Raw genomic sequence first — 24,090 nt, forward strand, 5'->3', positions numbered from 1 at the left:
GATCCAAAGAGCCCTGATACACAATACCATCTATGAGTTTGATAAACAAAAAATTACTTCTTTATGACACTTAAATCCAATTTGCATAATAATTTGGAACACCGTGTAATGAAATGCTGAAGTTCTGAAGGACACAGGAGGTCCTACCTGCTACTAGATGGGTATCTCTAATAAAGTGGCAGCACGATGGCTCAGTGGTTACAAACTCCTTGCACCAAGAACAACATCTGCAAGGAGTTTGTATGTTCTCCCCGTGTTTGCGTGGGTTTCCTCCCACACTCCAAAGACATACTGATAGGGAATTTAGATTGTGAGCCCCATCGGGAACAGTGATGAAAATGTGTGCAAACTGTAAAGCGCTGCGGAATATGTTAGCGCTATATAAAAATAAAGATTATCATTTATTAAGTGGCCTTCAGTATATGTTTTATATTTGGTAGAGATCACAGGATAAAGCTGAACAGACATTAGATGTTGCTTGGATGTTCTTGCAATTTTCTGGTTATGGAGACTGCTGGTTAGAAGTAGGAGCCAACAGGTTGGATTTATACAGGAGACCTTCAGCTATGTGATGACTACTGCTGTAATGTTATTTGTGGTCGTTATGTTCATTTATGATCTTTATTCTTCTTTTCGTGACTTTTACAATGTTTCTTTCAGGGTAAAGATCTGACTCATATTAAAAGTACAGAGACATATATGAGGGGTCATGAGCCGTGTAAAGAGGAGTTTCCTACAAAACTGCACAGGTGAGTAGTGACCACTAAATGCAGAGAGGCCACAGGTTCTACTCAGTCACTTGGCTAGTAGAATGATGGGTCTGATCATTAAGACTAGAGATGAGCGAATCTTTCAAAGTTCGGTTCAGTTCGGATCGGCGAACGTCCCGATGTTCGCTGAACGGTTCGACAAACATACCCGAACCCCATTGACTTCAATGGGAGGCAAAACCAAATGCATAGACAACACCTTCAGGGGGGCCAAAAAGCTGCCAAAGCAACTAAAATTAGAAGCATACACCAGAAAAAGCAGCATCAATTGATCCATCAATTGCGTTATAAATAAATAATTTTTAAAAAATTTGACGTGGGTGTCACGGCGTCCTCCGGTATCACACAATCAACAGAGCAAGGGAAGTGTGAACAATCCAAAGACCTTTATTATAGGAAAAATTAGAAGGTCCATAAACAATCCACCACACTGAGGATACAATAGTCCAGAACACTAATGAAGTTCAGTAACAGGATAAAATGTCCAGGGAGATGAGAGTCCAATAACCAGCAGCCAGAGGATAAAAAGTCCATACACTTCCCTTTCTCTCTGACATGCTGTGTGATGAGATGAGATCTCTCCGTCTCAGGGTCTTTTATAGACCCAGAAAGGTAAGCTATTATTAGAATTACCCAGTGTCCTTCAGTACACTCTCACATTTGGTTCCCTCTTTAGAAGTCTACAATACAATGCACAATTAGCATATCAGTACACATCAATAGACAAGGATAAACACACACTATGTACAGTCAGGCTGCAGACAGTAAGTGAGCTAATTCAATTATCAGCCTTTTGGAAGGTAATTGAGACTCCAGACAATATGGGGAATACACAAAATGATATAAGGCAACAAGAAAACATTATGAAAATCAGTGAAATAGAAATATACACAAAATAATATCGTCCTTTTGTATATCCGTTAAATGGGAGCCCAGGGGCACTTGTTCCAGTGATCGTCCCGCTTGGGTAACCTGGAGAAGATTGGGGAGATACTCATCATCGGCGGTATCACTAGGGGAGTGGCAGACAGCTAGAACAGGCAGAGATCGGTTGTGGTAGTCTTTCAGCATGTTAAAGTGGACGGTTTTCTGTTGTCGACCACTAGAGTCCAGGGCAATAACGTAGTTAGTGTCATTAATTTTCTTGACAACCTGATAAGGGCCTTCCCACACTGCTTGAAGCTTGTTGGCAGGGGATGCAGTAATCATGAGCACTTGTTGTCCTTCCATAAATTCCCGGGTCCTGGCATTACGGTCATACCAGGTTTTTTTGTCTGGACTGGGCCATTCGCTGATGCTCTTTAGCCAAGGTAGCTAGCTGGGCGAGACGGTCTCTGAACTCTAGAACATAGGGAATGATGGGCATTCCGGTGACTGAGATATCTCCCTCCAAATATTCTTTCAGAAGCGTGAGAGGCACACGGACCTTCCGGCTAAACAGTAGTTCGAAGGGAGAGAACCCTGTGGACTCTTAGGGAACCTCCCGATAGGCGAAGAGGAGATGTGGCAGGTACTTTTCCCAGTCTTTTTCAACATCAACAAAAACCCTCAGCATATTTTTTAGGGTTCCATTAAAGCGTTCACATAGTCCGTTAGTCTGCAGGTGGTATGGGGTGGTGCGAATGGCTCGAACACCACAGGAATGCCATAGGGACTGTACCAGATCTGACATGAACTGAGTGCCTTGATCCGATAATATTTCATTAGGAAACCCTACCCGGGTAAAGATGGTAACAAGGGCCTCGGCTACCTTTACTGCTGTAATACTGGACAGGGCCACAGCTTCAGGATACCTAGTGGCATAGTCCACCACGGTCAGGATATATTTTTTCCCCCAACCGGCTGGGGTGGACCAGAGGACATAGGATGTCGACAGCTACACGTTGAAATGGTTTGCAGGTGCGGCAATAATGGGCTACAGACTGCGAGATGCCAGGCCAGTAAAAACTTTGGGTGAGTCTCTTTTCAGTCCTTTTCCTCCTTTGATGCCCAGCCAAGGGGATGTCATGGGCCAGTTGGAGTAGCTGTGCCCTATACTTCTGAGGGACAATGAGTTGCCTGGTCGTTGCGTCAGGGTTGCCCTGGTCACTGACCTTTGTTACATGATAATACAGTCCGTTTTCTTGAATGAAGCCATCCCCATTATTTCCCATGTGCCTTGTTTCTGCCTTTCGCCTAAGGGCTGCTACGGTAGTGTCACCCTCCATTTCTCTCCTAAACTCCTCTCTGTCCCAAGAGTCTCCCAATGTAGTAGCAGCGAACATATTGCTTACCACCTCTGATGCGGTTCGTGGTGGTTGCTCCCCGGTGAGGTCTGGATGACGTAGTGCTTGAAGGGCCTGTAGTCGGGTGACTGCTCCCACAAATTGGCACTGTAACTCCCCAATGTCGTTCCCAAGGAGGATATCTGCAGAAAGTCCTCCCATAACTCCAATCCAACAGAATTTTTCTCCACAACCATAATCCAAATTCACAGAAGCTCGCTGTATACATTTGTGGGCACCCCCACCAAGAAAATGTGAATTCCCGGACTCTGGTAAATTGCCTCGGGTCAAACCACACAGGGGTGTCAGCGATAGTCATGAATGCCCCCGTGTCTCTAAATCCTGACACTTTGTATCCATCAATTAAGACGTCCTGCAAGTGGCGTTGCCGTTGCTCTAGGTAGCTATAGGACAAAGGCCGGAGTCCGTACACTCAGGAGGGGTATCTATGGTGCCCTGGTCCACTCTGGTGGGGGTGGTGGTAGTTCTTTCTCAGGTGGGATGGAGTGTACAAGATGGACTGGACGAGGTGGGGCTCCCTCCAAATCCTTGAGGGACAGCCAAACTGCAAATGCCAAGGTTGCCCACACCCATAACAACTCCTCTCTGTGATACCCCCAGGTTGTGGTCGGAACTGTTGGGACCTAGGATTGTGAGGTGTGATTGTCATCGGTTTGTGACTAGGTGGAAGGGCAGATATAATGGGAGGGGGACAGGACGGCAGGAGCAGGCTGTGGTTCATTGTCCAGAAGCCTCCTCCATTGCGGCCGGATAGTAAGGGCTTCATCTGCCAGGGCTGCAGCTCTATCCACGGTACACGGCGTGCACTCCTGGACCCATTCCCGTACCTCTCCGGGGCACTTGGCAAGAAATTGTTCTATAAGGAACGCCTGTATAACATCTTCCACAGTAAAGGCGCTTTCTGCTTCCAGCCATCTCTGACATGCCTGGGACATCTTAAGTGCATACATCCTAAACGATCCCCCTGTGGTGCATGGGAGGTCTCGGAACTTGGCCCTATATGAGTCTGGGGTGATAGCATGGTAATCCAGGATTGTCCGCTTTACAATGTTATAATCCCGATTCCGCTGTGTGTCAATGGTTCGGTAAGCCTCCGCCATACTACCGTTCAGGAGTCCCACTAACAAACGCATCCAGCTAGTGTGGGGCACCTCCATCAAAGCACACTGCTGCTCAAAGTCCTTGAAGAACCCCTCCACATCTCCGGAAGCCTCATCAAATGGCTTAAACTCTGTCCGGGTGATCCGTACAGGTTCCCGGATCGTTGGGGTTACACTCCACATTGTGTTACTCCCTCTTTCAAGCTCCATTGCTTCTTGTCTCTGCTGTGCCTGGCGGGCAGCCTCCTCCTTGTACTCCTGAGATGCCTGTTCCCAGATCCCCCATCTCTTCTTCATACCACACCAACCACTGGCTTTTTTGGATGGGGATCCCTGTCTCCAGTGCTTGTTCTTCGGACATCTGGGAGGAGGTGGCCGGGCTAGCGCCCACCAGTAGGTCAATTAAGGCTTCTTTAGTCAGTCCCTGGTAGTTTAGGCCCAGGTCTCTGGCTATCTCCTGTAAACTGGATACAGTCCAATTTCTGTACTCACTCTGTGGGTGGCTCTCCATTGGGTTACACTCTGTTGATTCCACTGCTGCCACCAGTTGTCATGGGGTCCTTTTCTGGTATCACACAATCAACAGAGCAAAGGAAGTGTGAACAATCCTAAGACCTTTATTATAAGCAAAATTAGAAGGTCCATAAACAATCCGCCACACTGAGGATACAATAGTCCAGAACACGAATGAAGTTCAGTAACAGGATAAAATGTCCAGGGAGATGAGAGTCCAATAACCAGCAGCCAAAGGAAAAAAAGTCCATATGCTTCCCTCTCTGACGTGCTGTGTGATGAGATGAGATCTCTCCATCTCAGGGTCTTTTATAGCCCAGAAAGGTAAGCTATTTTTAGAATTACCCAGTGTCCTTCAGTACACCCTCACATTCTGTTCCCTCTTTAGAATTCAACAAACTAGTTTCATAATACAATGCACAATTAGCATATCAGTACACATCAATAGACAAAGTTCAACACACACTATGTACAGTCAGGCTGCAGACAGTAAGTGAGCTAATTCAATTATCAGCCTTTTGGAAGGTAATTGAGACTCCAGACAATATGGGGAATACACAAAATGATACAAGGCAACAAGAAGACATTATGAAAATCAGTGAAATAGAAATATACACAAAATGATATCCACATAGCATATCACACCATCACAGTGGGTTCCCCTGTGCTTTTGATAACCAGCCAGACAAAACTAACACCAATTTCAGCACAGTGGAAATAGTATGATGGGTAGCGACATCTCTTTAACTACAGCCAACACAGCAGATGTACACCCATCCAGAAGAGTAAACATTTTCAAAAATTAGTTGGAGACACAGCCAAAGTGGCATCAATTTCACCACAGAAGAAATAATATAATAGGGACCGACATCTTCCACTACAGCCAACCAAGCAGATGGACACCAAACCAGGACCGTTCACTTTTCCAAAAATTAGTGTTAATATCTACAGCAGCAGCAACAGCAGGCACAAAGCCCCACTAAAGATATCACAGACTGTGATTACACATGATAAATGCAGCACACTAAAAACTACAATATCGCCTACTCTGTACAGTCTGCAATTGGGGGTGCCAAAATCCTTGGAGATCCATATCTTAATGAAAGTTAGTCAGTCTACACTTTCAGGGGATAGATGGCTGAGCTTATCTGTCAGGACACTACCAGCACCGCTGGAAACATGATCTGAGAGAACACTGGCTGCCGGGTATGATAAAATCTCCAAGGCGTGAAAGGAGAGCTCAGGCCACTCATCCATTTTTGAAGACCAAAATGTGAAAGGTTCCAAACCCTCCCTGATTGTATTGATATTGAGTTCTAAATGCTACTGCACCATCCTCTCCAGTGGTTCACTACATGTCAGAATTGGACTCTGTTGTGCTGGTAAATGAGCTCGTCTAGAAAATGTGTCAAAGGACTCACAGAAATTGCTTCTGCCACTGCTAATGTTTTGGCACTGACAAATTGACATGTCGAAGGTTTCAAGTCTAGAGCTGCAATGCACACTGTGTGTCTCACTACTGTCTTGGGGAAAACCTCTCTTAAGGTTGTATAAATGCATGTTTTAATACTACAGCATTTGCGGGTCCCTTTCCAGGGCGGGAATCATTTGGCAAAATTTCGTGTAAACGTGGCAACCCAGTAGTCAGCACTATTTAGAATAACTATACGGGGATCATGTGCAGCAAGAAGGCACTCATATGTCAAGTTCTTGCATGAGGTCCAAGCCCATGCTGTGTTGGTGGCTGGGTAACTGATGCTGGTTTCCTACGTCCCCTCCCACCAACCACGAACAACAGAGAGTGGAGTGTAATGTGTGTGATGTTGAGTTGGAGAAAGAGGAGGGAAGGCTACTTGAAGCTGTGCTTGCCATCCACACATGCTCTTTGTGGGCCTCACCAACAAGGCATACCGCTGTGCATATGCCAAAGAAAGGTAGTGGAGTACCCCGTCCAGTAACAGAAATTGCCAGTTACAGTATCTTTGTATAGGATGTGACGTTGTTGGTTCACTAGTGTTACCAACCAAACATCAGATTTTTTACTCTGCACCGCCACTGCACACAGCTGAATTTTAACGGCACTAAATGAGAAGGTGAAATATGGCATGCTGAATCACGGTAGTTGCAGAATAAAGAATTGTTTGAGTGTGGATGAGGCCTTTATGACAAAGAAGATATGCTCCAAACAATTTCAAACTGAGATCTTCCCTACTGTATCATGTTTGTAACAGAACACATTTTTTTCAGTGTGGATGAGGCCTGCATAACCTAGAAGATATGCTACAAAATTTCAAAATTGGATCTAGATTGCTGTATCACGTTTGTTAAAAAAATATATTTATTTTATGGCAGCCTGTATCACATTTAGCAACAGAAAAAAAAATCTATTTTTAATTTGCATGAGCTATTCAGACAGCTGAATTTCAAATCTACAAAATGACAAGGTGACATTTTTTTTTCTGTGCAACAGCTCTGCACACAGAACAATTTCACCAAAACAGAATTACAACGTGGTATATGGCGGGCTGTATCACGTTTAGCAACAGAATTTTTTTTTTGTTATGCACAGTAGAAGCAGTGCACAACACACTTGTATGACAGGTGCCCTGCTGTCTTTGTTTGTGCACCCCAGTAATAGCACAAAAAAAATGTGCTGGAAGGTCGATTTCACAGCCACACAAGACACTAGCTATCTAAACTACCGTATATACTTGTGTATAAGCCGACCCGTGTATAAGCCGACCCCCTTAATTTTGCCACAAAAAACTGGGAAAACTTATTGACTCGTGTATAAGCCTAGGGTGGAAAATGCAGCAGCTACTGATAAATTTCCAAAATAAAAATAGATACCAATAAAAGTAAAATTAATTGAGACATCAGTAGGTTAAATGTTTTTGAATACCCATATTGAATCAGGAGCCCCATATAATGCTCCATACAGTTCATGATGGCCCCATAAGATGCTCCATACAAAATACACCCCATATAATGCTGCACAAAGGTTAATAATGGCTCCATAAGATGCTCCATAGAATATGCCCCATATGCTAAAGGTTATGGCCCCATAAGATGCTCCATAGATTATGGCCCATATGCTGCCCCCATAAAATGCTCCATTGAATATGCCCCCATAAGATGCTCCATTGAATATGCCCCCATATGCTGCCCCCATAAGATGCTCCATTGAATATTCCCCATATGCTGCCCCCATAAGATGCTCCATTGAATATGCCCCATATGCTGCCCCCATAAGATGCTTCATTGAATATGCTTCCCCCATAAGAAGCTCCATTGAATATACCTCCATACTACGTCATCGCGCCCTCTGCTGCCTGAACGTCACGGACAGAGGGACCTGGCAGGCAGACAGCAGCAAGCAGCCTTGAAACCAGGACAGATGAATATTGGATATACTTACCGTCCCCTGGCGCATCTCTGCAGCCCTGTTCTCCCATGATCTCCCTTCCTTCCTTCAGCGTTCACGTGGTACCGCTCATTAAAGTCATAAATATGCACATATTCATGACTTTAATGAGCGGTACCATGTGACCACTGTAGGAAGGAAAGGAGACCGCGGGACAAGCAGGGAGCTGCAGAGACACACCAAGGGGGATCAGTATGATCTGACACCCCCACTCCTCCTCCCCCACCTAGCCCCTGGCTATATGACTCACGTATACTTTCAGACCCAAAAAATGGGCTGAAAATCTCGGCTTATACGGTATCTAACTTAGAAACAACCGCCTAGCTAACTAGCTAAAATCGATCAGCAACCAGTCCCAGCATCAGGAGCAGCATCTCTGCACTGTTCCATTGTCAAAATGGTGCTAAAACAAAATGCCGCTTTTTATATGGAGAGGGATATGTGATTTCAGCAGCCAATCACACAAGTCGTTGTGTCAGGACATTGTGGATTTTTCCTGTGCCCTGATTAGCCAGCCGCAATGTGCACATATAAAATTAGAAAAAAAAAGTTTACAATCACGCCACTGCTCTGAGGCTGGTTTCACACTTGCGTTTTTTGCGCTGCGTTTTTACGCATAAATGTGCATGCGTTTTTTCCTATACTTAACATGTGTGCGCATAGTCATGCGTTTGTACGCGCATGCGTTTTTTTGTAGTGTGCGCCCGGGCGCACAAAATGCATCCTGTTCCTTTTTTTGTGTGCCCGACCGGTCTCAAAAAAACGCATGCACACGCAATGCTCACGGAATTTACCCAAAAACACATAATAGTCTATGGGTGCGCTGACATGCGCATGGTCATGCGCACGTCAGCGCAAAAAAAGCATGCGTTTTTGTAAAAACCATGCGCAAAAAACAAGAAAACGCATAAAAAACGCATGATGCAGAAACGCATGATGGAAAAAATGCAGCGCAGAAAAACGCAAGTGTGAAAGTAGCCTTAGCTCTGCAAATCCCTTACAAGCAAAAAAACGCAAAAAAATGCAAGTGTGAAAGTAGCCTTAGCGCTGCAAATCCCTTACCCTCATCAAACATGTGCCCCCCGCTCATCATACAACACCACTATCCTAGCCAAAGTGCTCAAAATACTTTAGTGGCAATGCAAATATTTTCCGGCAATTTTTACCCAAGGTTACTGATTTTTCCTGATTTTATAAAATTTTACTCCCGTTTCCAATCACGAATCCGAAATGTGTCATATTCGTGCCAAATTTATGTTTGGTAATTGTTTTCCGAACAAATTGGCCCATCTCTACTAATGACTTGCACCATACACATACACTGGATGTAGGGAAGGGGTTACACTCAGTAGGTTCTGGACATGCTATTTACTTTTTCTGTGTGTGCCCTGTAACAAAATTTAATGTATTTGAAAAACATTTCCCATATTTTGAACATGAAAACTGCTTCTCCCCCGTAAGATTTCTCTGATGTCTAACAAGAGCGGATTTATCTGTAAAACATTTCCCACACTCCGGACAAGAAAATGGCTTCTCCCCTCTGTGAATTCTATGATGCCTAATAAGAGTTGATTTTTCTGTAAAACCTTTCCCACATTCTGAACATGAAAATCGCTTCTCTCCTGTGTGAATTCTCAGATGTCTAAGAAGTGTTGATTTCTCCGCAAAATATTTCCCACATTCTGAACATGAAAATGGCCTCTCCCCTGTGTGAATTCTCTGATGTTTAACAAGATCAGATTTTGTAGAACAACAATTCCCACATTCTGAACATAAAAACGGCTTCTCCCCTGTGTGAATTCTAAGATGTCCAACAAGATATGTTTTCTTTGTAAAACTTTTATCACATTCTGAACATGAAAATGGCTTCTCCCCTGTGTGAATTCTATGATGTGCAACAAGATATGATTTCTGTGTAAAACTTTTCCCACATTCTGAACATGAAAATGGCTTCTCCCCTGTGTGAATTCTCTGATGTCTAATAAGAGCTGATTTGCCTGTAAAACATTTCCCACATAGTGAACATGAATATGTCTTTTTCATGTGTGTTCTTTGATGTCCACCATCACTTTTGTCATATTTATTTTGCTTATCAGTCTGTGATGAATCAGTAGATAGAACCTGTTCATAAGGATCAAATGATAAATCTTTTGTGTGGAGGACCGAGGGTATATCTGATATAATAGCATAGCCTTCATATATATCTGATGTGATATCATGATCATCCGCTTTAAAATCTGAAAATATCAGATATTTCTCTGAGCTCATGATCCAGTCATCTGCCAAAAAAAAAGAAATAAATTTATTTTTTCAAAAACACTACTTTGAAAACATATTAAAATATATTACTAGATCTTTTATAGCATAAAAATGTCTACAATTTGTACTGTTCACATTGCATCTTCAGAGAGGAAGAGGTCTTGAACTCTAGTGCCACCTATCAGTCCTAAAAATCAATATTGACCCTTCAATGAACCTTAAATACGTAAAGTATGTATCTGTTTATTTCACTTATGAGGTGCCTATAAAGGAGTGATATATTCAGTCACATATTCCATATTATATGGGTAAATTTCTCCTTTTTGATCCAGTAGCCACTGTAGACAGTTGATGTCGGTGAATTAGAAAGAGCTACATACTGGATTGCAGAATTTTAATTATTTCTTTTTTTCTGATTGTAAGAAAAAAAAAAAATAAATAAAAATTATATATATATATATATATATATATATATATATATATATATATATATATTCCTTTTGATTATAATTGTATGTTGAAGCCTATTTTGTTTGTATTATATTCCTTTTTGATTTAAGTTGTTATCACAGAAACAGACATATCTTGAAAAAGGCTTCAAACTAAAGCTCAAAAGTTGAACTAAACGTGTCTGTATTGAGCCATATGTGTTTGCATTTTTTTATATGCAATTTTGTTTTGCTACTTGAAATAAATCTTGAAACAGAGTGCCGGAGTTATCTTAATATTTATAGATCTGCAGCAGCTGTCCACTCTGAGTTTCTACGCTCTAATGTAAAGATAGCTCAGGATGACACCGTATCTACAAGAGAAGACACACTATCAACAAAAGTTACTCTGTCAACAAAAGCGGAAACAAATGACACTCAAAAACACTCACGAGCAACAAGCAGTGCGTCCGGAAAGAAAAGAAGAGTGGTAGTTGTGGGCGACTCACTACTAAGAGGCACGGAGGCAACTATCTGCAGGCCGGACATAACCGCACGAGAAGTATGCTGCCTCCCAGGAGCAAAAATCAAGGATGTGGCCAACAGGATACCAACTATCCTCAAATTCAAGGACAACTACCCTTTCCTACTGATACATGTAGGCACAAACGACACGGCAAGAAATGACCTACCAACTATCTGCGAAGACTTTGAAATTCTGGGGAAGAAAATAAAGGAACGGAACGTACAGGTTGTTTCCTCATCAATCCTCCCAGTCAATGGCCATGGCATCAGAAGATGGAATAGGATACTAGAGGTGAACAACTGGCTACGATGGTGGTGCAGGCAGCAAGGATTTGGATTCTTGGACCATGGCGTGAATTACCTCTACGATGGACTTATCGCAAGATATGGGATACATCTCACAAAACCTGGGAAACACGCATTCGCCAGAAGACTTGCCACACTCATCAGGAGGGCTTTAAACTAGAAGAAGAGGGGATGGGAGAAAAACAGACAAGAACATGCAGCAGAAGGACAAACTAATCAAGGATACTAGATGTGGTAAAGAGGACCCAAGACAGGGTACTCAGAAGGAAGCTAAGAAAAATGAAGCAAAACTTCTTTCCTGCATGCTGACCAATGCAAGAAGCCTGACGAATAAGATTGAAGATCTGGAGTTGGTAATGTATGAGGAAAAACACGACATAGTAGGAATAACTGAGACATGGTTAGACGACAGCTATGACTGGGCGGCTAACTTGCAAGGATATAATTTGTTTAGGAGGGATCGTAAAAAAAGGAAAGGGGGTGGAGTCTGTCTATATATAAAGTCCACTAGCCCACACTAAGAGAAGATATACAAGAGGGAAATGAAGAGGTGGAGTCTCTATGGGTGGAGATACAAGGAGAGAAAAGTAATAAAATCCTCATAGGGGTAGGTTATAAGCCACCAAATATAACAGAAACCACTGAAAATGTATTATTGAAACAAATAGACAAAGCAGCAAATCACAATGAGGTGATTATTATGGGGGACTTCAACTACCCCGACATAGACTGGGAAACTGAAACCTATCTCAGAAAGGAAACCAATTTCTGTCAGTGACCAAGGATAATTATCTGTCACAACTTGTGCAGGGCCCAACTAGAGGGACAGCCCTTCTGGACTTAATTTTAAGCAACAGGCCAGATAGAATAACAGAAGTACGAGTCGATGGACACCTAGGGAACAGTGACCACAATATAATACAATTCCACTTGTCCTTCAGTAGGGTGCCCTGGAAGGGGGTTACGAAAACGCTGAATTTCAGGAAAGCAAAGTTTGATCAGCTTAGAGAGGACCTTCGCAGAATTGATTGGGACAATGTCCTCAAAAATAGGAGCACAGAAAATAAATGGGAAATATTTAAATCAGTTTTACACACCCACTGCGAGCTAGCCATACTGTACAGAAATAAAAGGGCTAGGAACAGGAGAACACCAATGTGGATAAATAAGGATGTAAAAAGGGCAATAAATAACAAGAACAAGGCATTTAAGAAGCTAAAACAAGAAGGCAATGAAGAAGCATTAAAAAGTTATAGAGAAAAAAATAAAATGTGTAAAAAAACAAATACATTTAGCAAAAGTGGAAACTGAGAGACTCATTGCTAAGGAAAGTAAAACAAACCCCAAACTATTCTTTAATTATATAAACAGTAAAAAGATTAAAATTGATGGTGTCGGCGCTTTAAAGAACAATGAGGGTGAAATCATAGAGAGTGATGTGGGAAAAGCAAATGTTTTAAATACTTTTTTCTCAACAGTGTTCACATAGGAAAAGGATTTGCCAGGGGAAATGCAGAGTGATAATGTAAACTCCCCATTAAGTATTACCTGCCTAACCCAGGAAGAAGTGCAGAACCGCCTTAGTAAGATTAAAATTGACAAATCACCAGGCCCTGATGGCTTTCACCGTCGGGTATTAAGGGAGTTAAGTAATATGATAGACAGGCCTCTATTCCTTATATTTAAAGACTCTATAGAAACAGGGTCTGTTCCTTTTGATTGGCGGCAAGCAAATGTGGTACCAATATTCAAAAAGGGGTGTAAAAGGGAACCTGGAAACTATAGGCCGGTAAGCTTAACATCTGTTGTGGGTAAATTTTTTGAAGGGTTTCTAAGGGATACCATTATGGAATATCTCAATGTTAATAAATGTTTAACTCCATATCAACATGGATTTATGAAGGATCGCTCCTGTCAAACTAACCTGATCAGCTTCTATGAGGATGTAAGCTCTCAAATGGACCAAGGAGAATCATTGGATGACATTTATCTCGACTTCTCTAAAGCATTTGACACTGTCCCACATAAAAGATTGGTAAGTAAGATGAGAAAGCTTGGGCTAGGGGAAAATGTGTGTAGATGGGTAGGTAGCTGGCTTAGTGATAGAAAACAAAGAGTGTTTATTAATGGGGCATACTCAGATTGGGCCAGGGTTACTAGTGGGGTACCACAGGGTTCTGTATTGGGCCCCCTACTATTTAATATATTTATTAATGATCTAGTGGATGGCTTACACAGTAAAATATCAGTATTTGCAGATGATACAAAACTATGTAAGGTAGTTAACACAAAGGAGGACAGTTTGCAACTACAGACAGATTTGAGTAAATTGGAGAATTGGACTGAAAAATGGCAAATGAGATTTAACACAGATAAGTGTAAGGTTATGCACATGGGAAGGAGAAACAGATGCTATAATTACTTACTAAATGGGAAACTGCTGGGGAAATCAGACATGGAAAAAGACTTAGGCATCTTAGTCAATAAGAAGCTAAATTGGAGTGCCCAGTGTCAGGCAGCTGCCACCAAAGCAAATAGAGTCATGGGATGCATTAGAAGAGGACTGGGGACACGAGATGAAAACATAATTCTCCCTCTGTACAGATCACTCGTCAGACCACACTTGGAGTATTGTGTGCAACTTTGCATGCCGGTGCTCAAGAAAGACATTACTGAACTTGAAAGAGTTCAAAGGCGGGCTACTAAAATGATAAATGGAGTTGGTTCACTACAATACCCAGAAAGGTTATCAAAATTAGGTCTATTTAACTCTAGAAAAGAGAAGACTTAGGGGAGACTTAATATATATGTACAAGTATATCAGAGGGCAATACAGAGATCTCTCCAGTGAACTGTTTGTACCAAGGACTGTGACAAGAACAAGGGGGCATTCTCTTCGTTTGGAGGAAAGACAATTTCTGCACCAGCATAGAAGAGGGTTCTTCACGGTAAGAGCAGTGAGGCTCTGGAATTCTCTTCCTGAGGATGTGGTGATGGCCAACTCACTGAATGAATTTAAGAAAGGAATGGATGCTTTTCTTGTGAGTAACAGTATAGAAGGTTATGAATAACAGATTATAGGTAGATGGTTGACCCAGCTTAGGGGAAGGAATTTTTTTCCCTATGGAGAAAATTGGCTTCTACTCTGTGGGTTTTTACCTTCCCCAGGATCAACAATGCAGAACAGCTGCACTAAAAATAGGCTGAACTAGATGGACATAAGGTCTTCCTTCAGCCTTCAAAACTATGTTACTATGATACATCATGTGAGTGCAATCTGATTGTATATCCTGAAATCTCTATCGGATAAGACCCTATTCGAGCTCTTCTCTCCTACAGTGTCCTTTATCAGTTACACACACTGCTAGGACTCTGAAGAAAAGAGTGCCCAAGAAAATCTCAGGGGCTCAATCAAATAACACCACATCTATACGGTCCTTTTTCACAGGGTGGGAAAGAACCTCAACATTTCTTGATAAGTTCTCACTAGTGATGTGTCTATGTTAACCCCTTACCTACACTGGACATAATATTCCATCCATGTGACCCTGGACCTAATTCCCATGGATGGAATATTACATCACAGCGATCAGCAGCGCCCACTTGGTGAGCACCGCTGATCGCGGCCGGGTGTCAGCTGATTATCACAGCTGACACCCGGCACAATGTGTCAGGGGCGTCAAGGACCGCCCCGACACGTTAACCCCTTGCACATCGCGATCAAACACGATCGCGGTGTATCGGGGGTTAAAGGGAAGCATCGGCAGGGAGGGGGCTCCCTCCATGCTTCCCTGAGCCCCCCACAGCAGAGCAATGTGCAGCGCTGCTGCGGGGGTCTCTTTCGCTACAGGTCCCCGGATCCAATATGGCGACGGGGACCTTCGGGGGCCTGTAGGGAGCTGACTTCCTCAGTGCCTGCAAAGCACAGGCATGAGAAAGTCTGCGTCTATGCCTGCGACAGATTGCTGATCTGTCACAGTGATCTGTGATGTGACAGATCAGCGATCTGTCACAGGACAGTGATGTCCCCCCTGGGACAACCTAATAAAGTTAAAAAAAAAAAAGTGTAAAAATAATTAAAAAAAAAAAAAAAAAAAAAAAAAAAAAAATCGCTAAATAAATTAGAAAAAAAAAATTCCCAAATTCATTTTTTGGAAATAAAAAACAAACAAACAAAAAAAAAAACAATAAAAGTACACATATTTGGTATCACCGCATCTGTAACGATCTGCCCTATAAAACCGTCCCATTAGTTAACCCCTTTAGCGAACCCCTTAAAAATTAAAAATAAAAAACGAAGCAAAAATAATGATTTATTATCATACTGCCGAGCAAAAAGTGCAATAAATATCCATGGTACCGCTGAAAACGTCAACATGTCCCGCAAAAAATGAGCCGCCACACAGCATCATCAGCAAAAAAAAAAAAAAGTTATAGCTCGCAGAATAAAGCGATGCAAAAATAATTATTTTTTACATAAAATAGTTTTCATTGCATAAAACCGCCAAAACATAAAAAAATGACATAAATGAGGTGTCGCTGTAACCGTACTGACCCGAAGAATAAAACTGCTTTATCAATTTTACCGCACGCGGAACGGTGTAAACGCACCCCCCAAAAGAAATTCATGAAAAGCTGGTTTTTGTTCATTCTGCGTCCCAAAAATCGGAATAAAAAGCGATCAAAAAATGTCACGTGCCCGAAAATGATACCAATAAAAACGTCAACTCCTCCCACAAAAAATAAGACCTCACATGACTTAGTGGGTCAAAATACGGAAAAATTATAGCTCTCAATATGTGGTGATGCAAAAACTATTTTTACAATAAAAAGCGTCTTTTAGCCTATGACAGCTGCCAAACATAAAAACCCGACATATATAGTAAATCAAACCCCCCGTTATCACCCCCTTAGTTAGGGAAAAATAATAAAATTAAAAGAAAATGTATTTATTTCCATTTTCCCATTAGGGCTAGGGTTAGGGCTAGGGCTGAGATTAGGGTTAGGGGTGTGTTGGGGTTCGGGTTGGAGTTATAATTGGGGGTTTCCACTGTTTGGGCACATCAGGGGCTCTCCAAATGCAACATGGCGTCTGATCTCAATTCCAGCCAATTCTGAGTTGAAAAAGTCAAATGGTGCTCCTTCCCTTCCAAGCTCTGCCATAAGCCCAAACAGTGTTTTACTCCCACATGTAGGGTATCAGCCTACTAAGGACAAATTGCAAAACAACTTTTGGGGTCCAATTTCTCCTGTTACCCTTAGGAAAATAAAATATTGGGGGCAAAAATATCATTTTTGTGGAAAAAAATGATTTTTTTATTTTCACGCCCGGGCGTTATAAACTTCTGTGAATCACTTGGGGGTTCAAAGTGCTCACCACACATCTAGATAAGTTCCGTGGGGGGTCTAGTTTCCAAAATGGGGTCACTTGTGGGGAGTTTCAATAGTTTAGGTACATCAGGGGCTCTCCAAACGCACATGACACCCGCAGACCATTCCATCAAAGTCTGCATTCCAAAACGTCACTACTTCCCTTCCGAGCCCAGACGGTTTTGAGCAGCTTGAGGGGTGCAGTTTTTAGAATGGTGTCACTTTTGGGTATTTTCTATCATATAGACCCCGCAAAGTGGCTTCAAATGTGATGTGGTCCGTAAAAATAAAATGGTGTTGCAAAAATGAGAAATCGCTGGTCAATTTTTAACCCTTATAACTTCCTAACAAAAAAAAATTTGGTTCCAAAATTGTGCTGATGTAAAGTAAACATGTGGGAAATGTTACTTATCAAGTTTTTTGTGTGCTGTATCTCTGTGATTTATGGGCATGAAAATTCAAAGTTGGAAAATTGCGAAATTTTAAAAATTTTCGCCAAATTTCCATTTTTTTCACAAATAAACGCAAGTTATTTGAATGAAATTTTACCACTAACATGAAGTACAATATGTCACGAGAAAACAATGTCAGAATCACCGGGATCCATGGAAGCGTTTCAGAGTTATTACCTCATAAAGGGACAGTGGTCAGAATTGTAAAAATTGGCCCGGGAGTTAACGTGCAAACCACCCTTGGTAGTGAAGGGGTTAAATATAGTTGCCATAAATGTTAACAAGTCCTCATGAGCAGAAGACTGAAAAAGAAAGCATCCATTACTAAAGGCAAAATGAATATTAGATCTTGATACACGAGTACCAAAAGAAATAAATCATAAGACGGATCTTATGTCCCTCTATTAGCATTTTATTATATTATTCTTTTCTTAATACTGTGCCTTTCTGTGCTGTTCCGATCTCTTTCCTACTGTTGGATAAGTGATTATTCATGCACTATGTAATCTACCAGCTGGTATTGTTCCCCACATTTTGAATAAAGGCTATGAACAAGCACAAAACGCTTCAGTTGTGCAAGAATACAGATGAGTTTTCCTGTAGAGCATACCCGCACAGAAGGAAGGTTTTTTTTATAGAGTGACTAATATTGACATTTCAACCTTTCCATGTGATGATGGATTACAGCTATACAAATCTTTATTCCAAATATTCTTCCGACCATGATGTCTTTCTACAGTGATTGCTCTCTTCGTACGATGTATCCAAAGTAGGCAAGTCGTAGATTCATGATCCTTGCGTCAAGTGACATGTCTGGCTTGATTTTTTCCAAGGTTGATTTGTCTTTCTTGCCATCCATGGTATTGATAACATCCTTTTCCAGCACCACATTTCCAAGGTGTTTATTTTTCTTCTGTCTTGTTTCTTTATCGTCCAGGTTTCGCATCCATACTTTAGTACAGAAAAGACCAGACTCTGTACTCTAGAATATGGCCAGCGGGAAATTAAAATAAAAAAAGTGATATACTCACCATCCGACGGCCCCCGACTTTGTCCCACCTCTCCACGCTCCCGACATCTTCCGTTCCCAGTAATGTTTTGCGCCAAAGACCGCTGCTGACGTCACTCTCACGAGAGCGCGACGTCATCAGCGGTCTTTGGCGCAAAGCCTTACTGGGAACGAAAGAGGCCGGGAGCGTGGAGAGAAAAAGTCCGGAGGCCGTCGGAAGGTGAGTATATCACTCTTTTTTTTATTTTAATTCTATTTTTTACATGTTATGGTACCCAGGGTCTGGAGGAGTCTCCTCTCCTCTGGACCCTGGGTACCGCTAGCCGGTCATCTCCCGGCTGCATCGCCGCTGACGCCTGTGCGCCCCGAGATGACCCGCGGCAACCGTCGGGAGATCAGCGGCTAGCGCCGCTGATCTCCCGACGGTAGCAGTGGCGTGCGTCATTCTAATTGAGGACTGCGCCTGCGCACTGCGCCTGTCGCTGATTGGTCGAGGCCTGGCTGCCGCGACCAATCGGCAGCGCAGGATTTCGGTTACAGACTGACAGACACCCTAAAATGATTATATAGATAGATTTCGGATAAGACCCTATTTGCACTACTTTCTCCCTAATGTTTTATGCTGGTTCATGACGAACTCCCAATATACATAGCTGCCAAGTCTGTAGCCTTTTTCTTGTTAGATATGATTAATTTGCAAAGAGCTGATGCTCTTCGTCTACTATTGATCAGGTCCCCACCAGTCTCCATGCTGCCTCTTCCTCTTTTGGTCAAACAGGTGATCACTTCAGCCAATCACTGACTGGAGCAGAGACTAATGCATATTTGCTGTGGCCAGAGATTGGCTGCAGCAATTACATACAGTGTGAAAAATAAGTTTTTAATACACTGATGATTTTGCAATGTTTCCCACAGACAAAGAATGGAGAGGTCTGTAATTTTTATCGCCGATACACTTCAACTGTGAAAGACAGAATGTAAAACTAAAAACCAGAAAAACACATTGTATGATTTTTAAATAATTAAATTGCATTTTATTGCATCAAATAAGTATTTGCTCACCTACCAACCAGAAAGACTTAGATTTTCTTTAAGAAGCCCTACTACTCTGCACTCATTACCTGTATTAATTGCACCTGTTTGAATTTGTTACCTGTATAAAAGACACTTGTCCACACACTCATTCAATCACACTTCAACCTCTCCACCATGGCCAAGACCAAAGAGCTGTCTAAGGACACCAGGGGCAAAATTGCAGACCTGCATAAGGCTACAGGACAATGGGTCAGCAACAACTGCTGATGCAATTAGTAGAAAATGGAAGAAACACAAGATGATTGCCAATCTTCCTTGGTCTGGGACTCCATGCAAGATTTCACCTCGTGGGGTAAGGATGATTCTGAGAAAGGTCAGGAAGCGCTAAAAACTACATGGGAGGACCTGGTCAATGACCTGAAAAGAGCTGGGACCACAGTCTCAAACATTACCTTTACTAACACACAACGCCGTCATGCATTAAAATCCTGCATGGCAAGCAAGGTCTCTCTGCGCATGCCGGCACATGCCCAGACCCATTTTAAAGTTTGCCAATGACCACCTGGATGATCCAGAGGAGGCGTGGGAGGAGATAATGTTGTCAGAGGGAATCAAAATACAACTTTTTGGCATCAACTCCATTTGCTGTCTTTGGAGGAAGAAAAAGGGTGAGTACAACCCCAAGAACACCATCCCAACCGTGAAGCATGGTGGGGGAAACATCATATTTTAGGGGCGATTTCTGACATGGGGCAGGGCGACTGCACCACATTGAAGGGAGGATGGATGGGGTTATGCATCACAAGATTTTGACCAACAATCTCCTTCTCTCAGTAAGAGCATTGAAGATGTATTGTGGCTGGGTCTTCCAGCATGACAATGACCTGAAACACACAGTTAGGGTAACTAAAGAGTGGCTGCGTAAGCACCATGTCAAGATCCTGGAGTGGTCTAGCCAGTCTTCAGACCTGAACCCAATAGAAAATCTTTGGAGGGAAGTGAAACTCAATATTGCCCAGCGACATACCCGAAATCTGAAAGATCTGGAGAAGATCTGAGAAGTAGGGCAACACCTACCTAAGCATTGAACACCTAATTATACAGGCCTGCAAATGAGAAGAACCTGTGACTTATCAGCATTTAGTGGCTACTACTCACCTGTGCAGTTATCTGTGTGAATGTCCTCTTTACACCGCTCATCATCCGTCACATATGTCTCTATAGTATTAATAAGGGGCAGATCTTCACCCTGAAACAAATAAGTCACAGACAGATTAAGTTGTTTGAAGACCAAAAAAGATCATAAATGAACATGACAAAACGGAAATAAAGCAGTAGCTATTATATAGCTGCAAGTCTCCTGCTTAAATTCAGCACAATTTCTGGTTGGCAATCAACAATAGTTAGAAGACTTTGGTGTTCTGTAGTAGTGGACGCCCCTCAAAAGAATAGTGCAAAATACCATGGTATGCACTTAGGCAATTTAAAGATTTGTTGGCAATTTAACATATGGAAATGGTCAGCCCCTGTATTTGCTATGAACCAAAGCCGTGATCAGGTCAGGGATAGGCCAAAACATTGTCCTTCCTTTCTACTTCTTTCAAAATCCTGTATAAATCCAACCTGTAGGCCCCTAATTATAACGAACAGTCTTCATGATCATAAAATAGTGAGAAGATCCAGACAACATCTAATGTCTATGATCAGCTTTGTCCTCTCATCTCCACCAAGTATAAAGCAAGTTAGATGTCTAGGTTCTTACAGCTTCTACAAATTCTCCAACTAGCCTGAAATGTTGACACCGGAGAGGATGGGTACATGGATTCAGCTTGTATCAAATTGTGACCTGTCCATCAGAATGGTGCAACAGCAACCTGGATTCATGGAAAACTAATTAGTTAATTATCTGCTGCACTCCAGAGTCACGGGTCTAATTTTTATATAGGAAAATATAAACTTTGGAAAGGGCTGGTGAATCAAAGAAACTCAGTGTATACTACTGATAGATAACACAAGACCTTCACACCCTTTTACTTATCATACGGGAGATTTCATGACACCTTCTCTCCATCTACCTGATGATCCTGGGGATTAGTGGGATCTTCTTCTTTACAGTCTTGTGGTGAAAGAAGAGGACGGGGACATCTCTCTGGTGTTGTCCTCTCACTGGATAGAACTGGAGGAAACACATACAGTGACTGAATTCATTATTTACATACAGATAATCATAGGCCGTGTGTATTTAGTCCTGTCTATTACCTGGTGATGTGAGGGGCTGGGGAACCTCCATCAGGACGTCCTTGTACAGATCTTTGTGTCCTTCTAAATACTCCCACTCCTCCATGGAGAAATAGACGGTGACATCCTGATACCTTATAGGAACCTGACACATAGAATGATACCGTCATCCCCCCGATCCCTCCATAGCGTTACAGTATAATGTCCCAGCATTCCCAGCAGTGTCACCTCTCCAGTCAGCAGCTCAATCATCTTGTAGGTGAGTTCTAGAATCTTCTGGTCATTGATGTCCTCATGTATCAGGGGGTGAGGTGGAGGCCCCGTGATTGGGCTCAGGGCTCTTCCCCATTCCTCAGACACAGGGTCCTGACAGCGCTCACTAGAGGTCTTCTTCACTACTGTGTAATCCTGGTTATGGAGAGACATATTAATAAACCTCACTACAGACATTTCCAGAGTCCTCACCTCTCCAGTTCTGTCCATCTGTTATTCCCATAGATAAGAATGATGTAATGTGACGTCATCAGAATCTCTCACCTCTCCAGTAAGCTGAAGGAGGATCTCTAGGGTGAGGTGTAATATCCTCTCCATCATCTTGTCTCTGTTGCTATCCATATTCGCTGGGTCTATTAGTACAATTCTCTGGAAGATCTCAACTGAGACAATCCGATATTGTAGGGACCTGAAGGTTGAAAAGATGAGCCAATGTAATAAAGATGCCATGTAATAATACAATTAATTAAGATAATAAGGGGAAACATTTGCTGAGACATAACATTTAGATCAGGGGTCTCAAACACATGGCCCCTGAGGCTGTTTCATGCAGCCCGCAGGAACTTTAGACCCATTGACGTTACTGGCCCTGTTGAGGCATGACAGTGCTTTCTTTCTGTTGAATGTCATCTCTGCACAGCAATATCAATGCATACAAGAGGCTAGCAGCTGACATTTGCGTTCCGGTGTACGAGGGCATTGGTAGTCCTCTGTCTTTAGGCCGCCTCCTCAGCGCTCCTCTCTGTTCTCAATCCATCTTAAGGCCGTTTTCTGAGCAATCATCTCTGCCCTGAGGCTGTCTCCTCAGCGTTCCTCTCTGCCCAAGGGTTTTTATTCAGTGTTCTTAGCGTTCCTCTCTGCCTTCAGGCTGTCAGGCTGTCTCAGTGATGTTCTCTATCCACAGACTGTCTCCTCAGTGTTTCCCTCTGCCTTTAGGCGTTCCTTTTTGCCCTCAGGTCACCTCCTCAGTGATCCTCTCTGCCTTCAGGCTGCCTCCTCAGTGTTCCTCTCTGCTCTCAGGCCGTCTCCTCAGTGCTCCTCTGTCTTTGGGCTGTCTTCTCAGCTTTCTTCTGAGCTCAAGGACAGTTTTCCTCTCTGCTCAAGTACTGTCTCCTCAGTGCTTTTCTCTGTCCTCACACTGTCTCCTCGGCTCTCCTCTCTGCCCTTGGGCTGTCTCCTTAGCATTCATCTGATCCCGCGAACTGTGTCCTCAGTGTTCCTTTCTGTCCTCAGGACATCTCCACGGCACTCCTCTCTGTTCTCAGGCCATCTTAAGGCCGTCTTCGGAGCACTCATCTCTGTCCTGAGGCTGTCTCCTCAGCATTCCTCTGTGTTCAAGGGCTTTTCTTCAGTGTTCTCAGCGTTCCTCTCTGCCTTCAAGCTGTCTTCTCAGTGATGTTCTTTTTCCACAGGCTGTCACCTCAGTGCTTCCCTCTGCCTTCAGGCGCTCCTCTCTGCCCTCAGGCCACCTCCTCAGCGCTCCTCTTTGCCCTCAGGCCACCTCCTCAGCGCTCCTCTTTGCCCTCAGGCCACCTCCTCAGCGCTCCTCTTTGCCCTCAGGCCACCTCCTCAGCGCTCCTCTTTGCCCTCAGGACACCTCCTCAGCGCTCCTCTTTGCCCTCAGGACACCTCCTCAGCTCTCCTCTTTGCCCTCAGGACACCTCCTCAGCGCTCCTCTTTGCCCTCAGGACACCTCCTCAGCTTTCCTCTTTGCCCTCAGGACACCACCTCAGCGTTCCTCTTTGCCCTCAGGCCACCTCCTCAGCATTCCTCTTTGCCCTCAGGCCACCTCCTCAGCGCTCCTCTTTGCCCTCAGGCCACCTCCTCAGCGCTCCTCTTTGCCCTCAGGCCACCTCCTCAGCGCTCCTCTTTGCCCTCAGGCCACCTCCTCAGCGCTCCTCTTTGCCCTCAGGCCACCTCCTCAGCGCTCCTCTTTGCCCTCAGGCCACCTCCTCAGCGCTCCTCTTTGCCCTCAGGCCACCTCCTCAGCGCTCCTCTTTGCCCTCAGGCCACCTCCTCAGCGCTCCTCTTTGCCCTCAGGCCACCTCCTCAGCGCTCCTCTTTGCCCTCAGGCCACCTCCCCAGCGCTCCTCTTTGCCCTCA

At 43.3% G+C, this 24,090-nt stretch overlaps 1 protein-coding gene across 1 annotated transcript in view; it reads right to left on the reverse strand.

The window, feature by feature from the left end:
• The window catches only part of LOC141051164 (uncharacterized), a 195,163-nt gene that overhangs the window by 53,539 nt on the left and 117,534 nt on the right, over nt 1-24,090 (reverse strand). The window contains 6 exon segments of the mRNA XM_073548028.1: nt 9,537-10,371; nt 20,635-20,725; nt 21,552-21,652; nt 21,736-21,859; nt 21,943-22,122; nt 22,252-22,354. Of these exon segments, the coding sequence (XP_073404129.1) occupies nt 9,537-10,371; nt 20,635-20,725; nt 21,552-21,652; nt 21,736-21,859; nt 21,943-22,122; nt 22,252-22,354 (1,434 nt within the window).

The sequence above is a fragment of the Dendrobates tinctorius genome, unplaced genomic scaffold, assembly GCF_039654945.1.
Source record: "Dendrobates tinctorius isolate UK_male_01 unplaced genomic scaffold, ASM3965494v1 ptg000155l, whole genome shotgun sequence".
Taxonomy (NCBI): Eukaryota; Metazoa; Chordata; class Amphibia; order Anura; family Dendrobatidae; genus Dendrobates; species Dendrobates tinctorius.